Source organism: Anopheles maculipalpis, chromosome 3RL (genome assembly GCF_943734695.1).
Source record: "Anopheles maculipalpis chromosome 3RL, idAnoMacuDA_375_x, whole genome shotgun sequence".
NCBI classification, from domain to species: Eukaryota; Metazoa; Arthropoda; class Insecta; order Diptera; family Culicidae; genus Anopheles; species Anopheles maculipalpis.
In genome coordinates, this window is record NC_064872.1 from 87,778,457 (window position 1) to 87,788,790 (window position 10,334).

Consider the following 10,334-nt stretch of genomic DNA (forward strand, 5'->3'; position numbering starts at 1 on the left):
CATTTATGTAGCGGATTAAAAGTAAGATATAAGGTAAGTGACGAATAAAAAATCTCATTCTTGTGTACAATCGCTCTAAAATAATGTTGTCCGGGGTCTGTAAATGTATTACCGATCCCACCTCCGCATATTGTCCCCAACATACTAATGCACATACACACAAATACACTTACAAGCGCGCGCGCACACACACACACACACGGTGGCAATTTGGTAAAGCGATGTACTTTCTTTTGTTCAGCGGATCCTTCCCCGGGCTGGTTGCAGAGGAGAACGCGGAGCTTACCACACGTCTCGTAGCAGGGGCTTTATGAGGCGCAGGATTTAAGTGGATGTGTCCCCTCTTTTTCGAAATTTGAGCCTGTTGGGGAACAATCTCGCCTGCCGGTTTACTCTTTACATGTAGATGAAGTTGAACCTGTAAGAAACAAGGCAGAAAAAGGTATAGTTGTTAGCAAGTTAAAAATGGGAAGAAAAGTTTTTTGTTGGTAAAACACTTCTTTACCGGCAGAGTGCTTGTGGCAGCGATGATATGATAGGTCCGTAACCCTGCGAATTGTCGTACAGCTCGAACAGCGGGGCCGCCACTAGCTTGTAGTTCTTCGGTACGGCAAAAAGCGCTACACCGGGTTCGGGGAAACAGAAAACCAAACAAAATTTAATTAAAGCGTGATATTCAAATATGTGCATGTGATTTTGTGGGGGAAAACTAAGTCAATATTACAGGGTTCCGTTACAGTGGTTGGTATACACACAGGTTCACAATCGTATCGTATAGCTTAAACACGAAACCAGCTTGTTTTACAAAATTTTATCCACTAATACGCGTAGTGTACTACTATCGCTCTTTTTACTATATGAGAGCTTTTCAGCTCCATTAATGGATAATACAATATTCTCTCTTCCATACACAATTCCTTTCATTTCACATAACACAATGTTCGAGGCTATCGGTTATCAATAAATCAGTGGGCTAGGAACACAACATACATGTGTTTCCGTTTTGGTGTGGAAAAACCTTCAGCTTAGGGTAAGGTTTTCTGTTTTACAAATTCAATCATTTTGCCTTTTCTAACACAAAAGATAACATTTCAATAGAGTATAATAAGGCTAAATACAATGGCGCTTTTCTTATAAAAAAAGACATCATAAAGAATTGCTTTATCAATTTACAGATTTACGGGAGTCAAGTTATAAAACATTATGTCAATGTAAAAAGATTGATAAAGCAATCCCTAGTCCGCGCGCGTGTTTGATGGTGATAACGTATGCATTAGAAAAGAAATAGACTGATTCTGGACGGTATTTAAAACGACAGTAATACTACGTTCAAGGAGTATTTAAAAAATCTAGTGTCACTCCTTCTAGAACGGACTTGCATCAGTTATTTTCTCTCGGAAACTCTCTCTTATGGGTTGATAGACTTGACAACTTGATCAGAAAAAGTAAGGTTCTACGGTAGGAGATTGACCAAACATTCAATTCGACGATGTTGAGGAATGCCTTTGGAAATGGGCAGCTGTGTTTAGCTGCCCATTTCCGCATAGCTGTGCACATGCTATTAGTTCCGAGGCTTTCCTCAACAATTATGATATATTACATATTATATACTTTCTAAACTGTCGAGTATCCAGGACCTAACCGCTAAAATAGCTGACGGTCAAAAAAATGATCTGCGAATGCAACTATTTCTTTGAGGTTTTTTTATACTCAATCAGTCCATTTTCTTCCAATGCATACGTTGGTGTGTTTTGTTCGTGGGCAAAAGTTTCAAAAGTGCTATCTTCTAACTTTCATCGGTATCGGTCAAAAATTACAATCATATTTCCATCACACGTAATACGAAGCCCTCTTTCCCTTTACATTACTTCTATCCATAGTATGTTTTCTTGTCCTTTCTTGTTTCATGTCATTTAGCATCTTCCGGAAGCGCTCGATCCTACGATATCCTACTAATCGCACACTATTCAACCCCGGTCAGTGCCATTTGAATGGACAACAAAACAACGTATGAGAGAAAGAGTGGGACATAGAGGGAGAGAGATTCGATTTTTGGTTTTGTTTTTACTATCACATTACCCTTCTCGTGTAGCTGCACCAAAAACAGACGCTTGTGCTCCTTCGGCTTCGTGATGTGCGGCGGGATGTACGGGTACTGCGGAGGTTCAAAGTTCGGACGCCACCAGTTGCCAATCGTGTCCTCGACGATCCAATCCTGCTTCACGCCGTCCTGTCGTCCTAGAGTCTAATGGGAGGAAGTTTGTTTTGGTTGTTGGTGTTTGGCGTGGAGGATTTTTTATAAGGTTTTATAAGGAATGAAATTTTTAAATATATATAATCATAATACACAGTACATAGTACATCATATAAAAGTTGGATAAAATATAGCGTGAGTTATACATGAGTTTTTGGGTCCCTTTTTCAAATCAGAGATCTGCAAGTTTCTAGTTGTTCATTGTAAAACGTGCGCCCCTTTCTCTTTTCTTACCTACACCGTGGAAACGCGCGGAAAACGGTACATGGCCAGTTACAAAACAATTTCATCTGCATAATACCTTTCCCTCCGGTGTGTAGGTGTTTTTAATAGATTTTTTCAGTTCGAACAGAACAGTGCTTCGTGTATTGCTGGTGCAAGTACAATGGATTTAATATTTTAAAGCGCGTTTCTTTTCTATTATCGTTTTGTTAGCTACTACAAAAAAACTGTTATAGAAATTCTATGAAAGAATGATTTTACTTTTACAAATTTGAACGAATTCTTTTAACAACATACAATAGCCGTGTGATGCGTATGATCGTATTGCGAGGCATCTGTACATTATATTTAGGCATTTTTGCCTTGTCTTTTCAAAGATCTCATATTATGTTGATTTTCTTTTTTCACATTTTCATACAAAATTCGCTCTCTTCATGCGGTTTACAACATAAATCTCCTTTTTGTTTCTTTCGGGTGGCATACATGATTTCATTCCGTTAAATGAAACGAATGGAACGCTCTTCTGCAAACTTACCTCCGTTAGTAGCCGTTTCAGGCCTTCGACTTCGTCCTCCCCAGCGCTCAGTTCGCCACCAGGTAGCTTAAAGAAAGTTGTACCCAACTGCAGCAGCAATACGTGCGGTAAACCGTGTTCATGAACCTACGGTAAAAAAGATTTGGTTTTATTATTTATGATATGGCTATTGTTCGATGGTAATTCAGTTTAGGGAAAAGAATAGGTATGAGGATTCAACGAAAAGAACGTCGAGAAAGTTAAGGCTTAAAGCCCCTTATATCCTCTTGAAACGATCATCGGTATAAGAACACATTTGGGACTTTCCCACCGCTCTGGAGGAATAATGCAGAAAAGGAATCCCACCATGAAGACGAAGATTTATACAAATAAAAGGTTTTCAACGATTAAATGGTATGCCAACTAAAGTAATTCCCCCAGCACTTACCAGCAGAACACCTTCGACCGATCTGCGCATTCCTATTTTATCAAACTCGTCACGCATCCGCTGGAAGCGGGCGGGCACCGATGGGTCCTTCTCGAATAAGGGTTCCTTCGTTCCGAACGTGTAGTTAGTCAATGGATAGCTGCGACGGAGAGAGTAAAGAAGCAAAGAAAAACCATCACATACAAAAAGTGACTCCGGCAAAAGATCCAGACAGCCATTTTGGAATAGAACATGAAGGGATCTTCCGGGTATGGGACTATGCACCCCTTATCCCACGGGTGTGCAGGGCACAACATCCCTCACTGCATATACTTACAGATTTATAGTTCTGTTAAGCGTCATCGATTGGTTTGTCTGTAGTTTGTTCATTTCCGTCAACCCTGTACCGTGGCTGTTTCGTCGAGGCCATCCGGAGCCGGTTTTGTTTACTGCTTGAGTAGCCATTTTTTAATGCTTCTTGGGGTGGGAAGATAGCTCGTCGGTCGTCGTCGAAAACTTTTGCCTTTCACACTGTCAACAATTACTGCAACAAAGCACTTTGCATACGTATGTGCTTTTGTACGGTGTATTTACTGATAGAATAGCCACGGGTTTACCACTAAAAAGCCAATTTTGTACGATTAATTCACTATTTCCGCGTCGTTTGTGCACTGTTTGGTCCGGAAAGCTTTTTTGCTGTGGCGGCGTTTGCTTCTAGCTGGTTTCGACTGGTACGGGCAGTTTGACAGCTATGACATCTGGTAAGTACAGTCGGTGACGGAAAAAAGTGTCGATGATTGCTGTATTATTTTCTCCGGGGTGATGAAATTGTGAAAATCTGCTTGAAATAATGTAAAATATTTCGACGAGTATTAAAAACGCGGTTTCTAATATTTTTAGTCATAAAACACCCAACTTATGTATGCCAAAGCATAATATAAAAATCTTATTGCCTTTAAAATATGTATCCAAAAACAAGTCCTACAAGAAAATTCTTTCCAAGATCGGCTCGTTCTTCATCCCTAAGACAAGAAGGGCATTTTTCGTAAAGATGTTTTGTTTTTTATTCGGACTTTCTAAACGAATTGCCCCAAAAGCATTTAACCTTAGATTACGCTGAGCGCTGTAGTTTCGCTTACTTCCACAGCTTTTTGATGGACATGTTCTTCTCGGAATCTTTCTGCATCACCTTCGCCACAGCCATCTCAAAGTCTTCCTGTGTAACATGCACACGACGCTCACGCAGCGCGTACATACCGGCCTCCGTACACACACCCTTAACCTCCGCACCCGAAGCACCTGGCATCAGTTCCGCAATCTTACGAAGGTTGATACCACGCGTCAGGTTCATCTTGCGCGAGTGAATCTTCAGAATGTCCAAACGAGCTTCCTCGTTTGGTGGCGGGAATTCAATCTTACGATCGATACGACCGGGACGCAGCAGGGCTGGATCGAGGATGTCGATACGGTTCGTCGCCATGATGACTTTGATGTTCTTCGTAGCCTCAAATCCGTCCAGCTGGTTCAGCAGCTCCAGCATAGTACGCTGTACCTCGGAATCACCTCCACTGCCGGACTCGATACGAGACGATCCAATGGAATCGATTTCATCCATGAAAATGATCGACGGTGCATGCTCGCGTGCCATTACGAATAGCTCACGCACCATTCGCGAACCTTCGCCAATGAATTTCTGCACCAGCTCAGAACCAGACACACGAATAAACGTACACTCGGTGTGGTGAGCGACGGCACGGGCCAGCAGTGTCTTACCGGTTCCCGGTGGTCCGTATAGCAGAACGCCTTTCGGTTGTGCGATACCGAGCGCATCGAACAGTTCCGGATGTTTGACCGGCAGCTCAATCACTTCCTTAATTTCCTTAATCTGCTTATCGAGACCACCGACCATTTCGTACGTCGAGTCCGGGACCTTCTCGACCATCATCAGCGATACCAGCGGGTCCACCTTGTTGGGCAGAATCTTGTGCAGGGTGTAGCTCTCGTTGCGTAGCGCCACACGGCAGTTTGGCGTCACGTCGTTAATGTCGATGTTTTTGTCTATGTCGACAACAAACTTTCCCTCCGGGTGCACCTTCACGAGAACCTTCTTCTTGTCCATCGGTTTCACCACCTCACCAACGTAGCTGCCCTGTTCCTGCAGCAGCTGCAATTCCTCCCGGAGCATCCGTACCTTGGCATTGAGCTCATTTCGCTGTGCCTGGAGACGACGCAGGTTCTGATTCTTCTCCGCCACTATGAGCTGCAGTTCTTCGATTTTCTGCACAAAATACGAACGGAATCCTTCTCCACGCGGGAGATCCACTTCCATGGTACTGATTTCACGCATTTTAGTCTGAGAAATATGACAAAATGTAGTAATATTCAGACGCGGCGACCGAGTTGTGTGCTTACCTCTTGTTCTACAGTACCAAATAAATGTTGCAAATCATCAACCACAATGAAACGTCAAACCGCGGTGACAGGATGTAACGCTTCTCGTCAAGCGTTTTAATGGTAACGCTTGAATCCGGTGAAACAGAACGACAAAATTAAATTAAAAACAAAAAATTCCTCTCAATAAATTTATCATTACAATATGCGTGTATTATCTCTCCACTGTTTGAAAGTTACACATTTACAATATCGTATGCTTCCAAACGGACAATCTAGTTTGCTTAACATTTAAAGTCGGAAATAGTTCAATCGTCGGTCGCGTTATTAACTGCTATTTTCGATTTGAAAACGCGCAGCGCGTTGTCCGATCCGCCGGATAGGATGTACTTCGGGTTGGACCAATCGCACGCCAGCACCTTATCCTCGTGACCGATCAGTTCAAAGATTGGAGCCTTCGGAGAGCGATAGTCCCACATCTTGACGCGATTATCGTACGCGCCGGAAACGAACAGATACTCATTCGTTGTCGACCACCGGCAAGTCTGTACCCATTGCGTGTGTCCAAGGAAAGTGTTCTTCACGAAATTACCATCTGAAACAGGAAAAAACGACGATTATAATGCACTCGCAATAGAACAGCTGACAATTTAAACGTACGCTTCGAACGTGGATCATAAAGGCGAAGATTTTTGTCTGGGGAAGCGGTAATGATCATGCCATTTAACGGTGAGTAGCTCAGATCGAAGAACGACTTGTTGCCGGAAAATTCCGACTTGATACCACCAAGCGTAAGGTCCCATAGCTTAATCGTGTGATCCCAGGAGCAAGTAGCGACGGTCGTATTGTCGATCCACTGCACGCCCGACACAAACTCACGATGCCCGGCTAGTGTAATTACCGGCGTGCGGACATTATCTTGCTCCAGCTTTGCCTTCTTCGTGGCGGACGGTTCTCCCTTGTCATTGTGCAGCTCGGTAGTCCAGATCTTCAGCATCGTATCCATACTGCCCGAGGCCATCTGCGTCTTGGATGGATTGACCGCAATGCAGCCAACGCCACGCTCGTGCCCTTTGCACACGTGCACACACTCGACCGAATTGCTCGTTACATTCCACTCCCAGATCATGACGGTCTGATCGTGGCTCGCACTGGCAAAAACACCGGTCTGCTCGTTCAACGATATCCATGCCACTCCCTTAACCGGTGCCACGTGTCCGGGGATGGTAAGTTTGTGTTTGCCCTTCGTATTCCACAGATTCACCGTATTGTCGTACGTGCCGGTAAGAATCCATCCATCTTTTGCCTGGACCGCCGACACCCAATCGTCGTGCAACAGACAATCCTGTGGTTCTGGGGCAGGATAACGCTCCACGTACTCGAGCTCGATTGTATCTTCGAACGAGATGTCCCGTTCCTTCAAATGCTGCGACAGGGCAGTTTTCACAAACTCTCCATTCAGCAGGAAATCGAACTTTATCTTAGTCACATTCTCTTTGCCCGAGTCCTTCAGTAGTGTGCTCAGCAGCGTATTTAGCTCGGCCGTACCGACGTTGGCGCGGATCGAGTATGGAACATCCGGAACCGCATACCTGGAAAGAAAGCCGCATGAGTATTTGTCCAGTCGAGCTGGTTTCGTCTTGTCTTCGCAGCAAACCCGGCAATACGTACTGTTTCTGCTTGGTGGTTAGGTGTACTTGCAGCTGACCTTCCGTAGCGTCGGTGATGCGTAGAGACATTTCGGTAAACTATATTCAACGAGTATGCGGTGTAAAGTTAATTAAATTACTGTTTTGTTTACGAATTTGTAGGACGAAAATGAGCACGCACGTTGCTTTATTTTGCTTTTGATGCCCGCGTGTTTGACATTGCCTATGCGGCTGTCAAAATGCTGTACAGTGGTTGGGAATTAATCTGTGCCGCGGAGGAATCAACAGCAAAGTTAAAACATTTTTTATCTTAACCATACATTTGCAATTCTTGCATAATAATTTGTAGTTTTTTATAAAAAATTTGGGATGTAAAATTGTACATGAATATAATAGTCACATTTTATGAGTCGTACAACATTGACTCCACCCACTGTAAGTGCTTCGTGGATACTTCTTCCCATCAACAATCGCTTCTTCATCTGCAAACAAAACCGTGTTAAAAACATAGCTCAAACAAATCTGTGATTCTTTGCATTCTGTTTAAACGTACATAATGGAGCCTTGCCCACTACAGAAAGAGGTTGGTCGTAAAACGATTTTAACGATACGAAATAAGAAATTGAAACGTTTCTGGCTCATTACCAGATCCAAACCACCAATGACACGATAGCATCTTTGCGGGAACGCGTACGAAGGATGGAAAGGAACTTGAACGATCCGACCCTTCCCGAGGAACGTAGACGCGAGTTATCGCTCGAGCTGAAAGAAATCGCCAAACTGTTGGAAACGAACGAAGAACAGTTGAAAAAGATGCACAAAGAAAACTCCAAATCGTTCGCCGTGGCTGCCTGTTTGTTCTTCATCTGTTTCCTGGTATACGGGCTGTATGTGCTTGTGAACGGGGTATGACTGATTCGTTCGAAATACAGAATATTCATGACCATGAGTAAGCACGAACTTACCCATTTTTACTTCACAAATTTATTTCGTTCGCATTCCTCACGCATGTAGAAGAAGGTGTGTGTGTATCCGCTCGAAATGACTCCAATATTTATAGTAAATGAACTCGTCTCTTATGGCTAGTGTTTGAGGGTTGTTGCGATCCGTCCCGCGATCGCATCTAGCGTCTGCCGCGTCCACGTCCACCACCTCGACCACCCCGCGGTCCACCACGTCCTCCCCTGGTACCTCTGCCACGGCCGCGCGGTCCTCCACGATTTGCTTCACGTTTCTTTGCTCGCGTTTTCGGCGCATCATCAATTAGCAACGTTTCCAGCGGTAAACTGTCCGGCAGGATATAGTATCGAATGTTGTTACCGCGGATGCTGAGCGAATCCAGTGTTACCGGATCCCGGTTCTTTATGGTCATCTTCACCGCCTTTAGGTGTGTGTTCATCGCTACATCTACACCAGTAATAGTGCCGTGAACCTGTGTGCCATTCTTTAGCTCAATCGTTACCGTTTCGTGACTGAGCTTCATCAAGAATCTGGAAAAAATAAACCAAACAGCCGGTATATAATCATAAAGCTCATTTGAGGTTAGAACAGGCGTCCTTCTTCGGTGGGGCCGGTTTTCAGCTCATTTGTATTGTTTAACGAATGAGGTAGCGTTAATGCGATTACTCACCTGACCAACTTCATCGTGAATAGTGCTGAATATAGTTTACAATTCTAATAAGTGGTTTAATTGCAGTTGGAAAAGTTTTCGCTCCAATTGTTGGTAAAAGAACGCGAACTCTTTTTTTGTAAGCATAAACACACTTTTGACAGTTGAACGATTCCCAAATAACAAAGATATGGCGTTTGACGCTTGGTGGTTGTTTGGCACTGTGGGTTTGAAACGAATGCATTTCGGGAAATGGAATGGTAAACATATGAATATAAAAGCTTTTTTTATAATACAGTGAGAAAGACTGTAGCTGCTTTTGCTTGATTTCAAAATTTGTTTTTGAAAATAATGGAAAAGTTGTAAAACTAAAAATTAAAATTTTGAATAATAGGAAACCCACTGTGCCGATATAAAATGAAGATTTGGAATGTTTAATTGCACTGGAAAATGGTTTCGAAAGGTAATCAAAGCATTTTTTGAGCTTAAACGATTAGCGAAATTTGTAAAATTTTCCATTATATTAAAATTTGCGTAATTTGTGTAATCAAATGTCATTTAGATGGCATTACTCGTGTCCAAATAGGTCAACCATGTTGCTGTCTTTCCTAGGGAAAGTGTCGTGAGCTAGCTACCAAAAGTGTCCCGAGTAGTTCAACGAATTCAAAGTACGGTCAACTAAATTCGTTTGTTTTATCATGGTTGTACGCTTTTAGAAATACCATATTAAGTAAATTTAATCTTATTTTGTACCGAAAAGTGACTTTTGTCTCACTTTCACGAGAATTTTATCATTAAACTCGAGTTCGAAAGATCGTTCGAGGGTGAACCATTCCGTACACACTCGTACTCGGGACAAACCGTCAGCTCGGTTGTGCGTACGTGCGTGTGCGAAAGCGAGACAGCTACATCCCACATCGACACTCACCACTGGCCAGAGTGAGCACGCGAGAGCAACAGAAAAGCGAGAAAAAACGGGGAGAAAAATAAAATTTCAGCAGCAGCAGCAGCAACCAGCGCCAGCTCCGTTCGTTTGCGTCTCGGCTGTGTACACGCGCAACTTACCCAAAAAGGTACCAGGATTTTCCCACCCGCTTACGGTTCGCACAGGGTCTCGTGTATATGTGTTTCTGTGCTTATCGTATGGTGGTGTCCCGTGTAGGTGCGTCGTCTTGGCAAAAAGGTGTGCAGGCTGCAGTGTGCTGGGCCCTTCATTAGTTCCAAATTCTCCCCCACCGAAGAGCACAAACGGTGTAGAAGCAGCAGCA

At 43.5% G+C, this 10,334-nt stretch overlaps 5 protein-coding genes across 5 annotated transcripts; 1 reads left to right on the forward strand and 4 right to left on the reverse strand.

Moving 5' to 3' along the window:
- Positions 1–369: 369 nt before the first annotated feature.
- On the reverse strand, positions 370–3,908 carry LOC126562938 (cleavage and polyadenylation specificity factor subunit 5). Its single transcript, XM_050219541.1, has 6 exons — positions 3,755–3,908; positions 3,439–3,577; positions 3,012–3,137; positions 2,080–2,245; positions 506–620; positions 370–418 (listed from the first exon to the last, which is right to left on the reverse strand). Exons 1-6 carry the CDS (start codon positions 3,880–3,882, stop codon positions 397–399), a joined length of 696 nt encoding a protein of 231 aa, XP_050075498.1. The 5' UTR covers positions 3,883–3,908; the 3' UTR covers positions 370–396.
- A 551-nt stretch (positions 3,909–4,459) lies between these two features.
- On the reverse strand, positions 4,460–5,875 carry LOC126562390 (26S proteasome regulatory subunit 8). The gene is made up of 2 exons (XM_050218894.1): positions 5,830–5,875; positions 4,460–5,770 (listed from the first exon to the last, which is right to left on the reverse strand). Exon 2 carries the CDS (start codon positions 5,762–5,764, stop codon positions 4,553–4,555), a length of 1,212 nt encoding a protein of 403 aa, XP_050074851.1. The 5' UTR covers positions 5,765–5,770; positions 5,830–5,875; the 3' UTR covers positions 4,460–4,552.
- A 170-nt stretch (positions 5,876–6,045) lies between these two features.
- On the reverse strand, positions 6,046–7,690 carry LOC126562313 (ribosome biogenesis protein WDR12 homolog). The gene is made up of 3 exons (XM_050218773.1): positions 7,480–7,690; positions 6,469–7,400; positions 6,046–6,403 (listed from the first exon to the last, which is right to left on the reverse strand). Exons 1-3 carry the CDS (start codon positions 7,545–7,547, stop codon positions 6,117–6,119), a joined length of 1,287 nt encoding a protein of 428 aa, XP_050074730.1. The 5' UTR covers positions 7,548–7,690; the 3' UTR covers positions 6,046–6,116.
- A 323-nt stretch (positions 7,691–8,013) lies between these two features.
- LOC126563398 (uncharacterized) lies at positions 8,014–8,382 on the forward strand. Its single transcript, XM_050220035.1, has 2 exons — positions 8,014–8,040; positions 8,106–8,382. Exons 1-2 carry the CDS (start codon positions 8,014–8,016, stop codon positions 8,367–8,369), a joined length of 291 nt encoding a protein of 96 aa, XP_050075992.1. The 3' UTR covers positions 8,370–8,382.
- Positions 8,383–8,486: 104 nt separating this feature from the next.
- On the reverse strand, positions 8,487–9,247 carry LOC126563310 (probable small nuclear ribonucleoprotein Sm D1). Its single transcript, XM_050219941.1, has 2 exons — positions 9,088–9,247; positions 8,487–8,947 (listed from the first exon to the last, which is right to left on the reverse strand). Exons 1-2 carry the CDS (start codon positions 9,099–9,101, stop codon positions 8,581–8,583), a joined length of 381 nt encoding a protein of 126 aa, XP_050075898.1. The 5' UTR covers positions 9,102–9,247; the 3' UTR covers positions 8,487–8,580.
- Between the last annotated feature and the right edge of the window lie 1,087 nt (positions 9,248–10,334).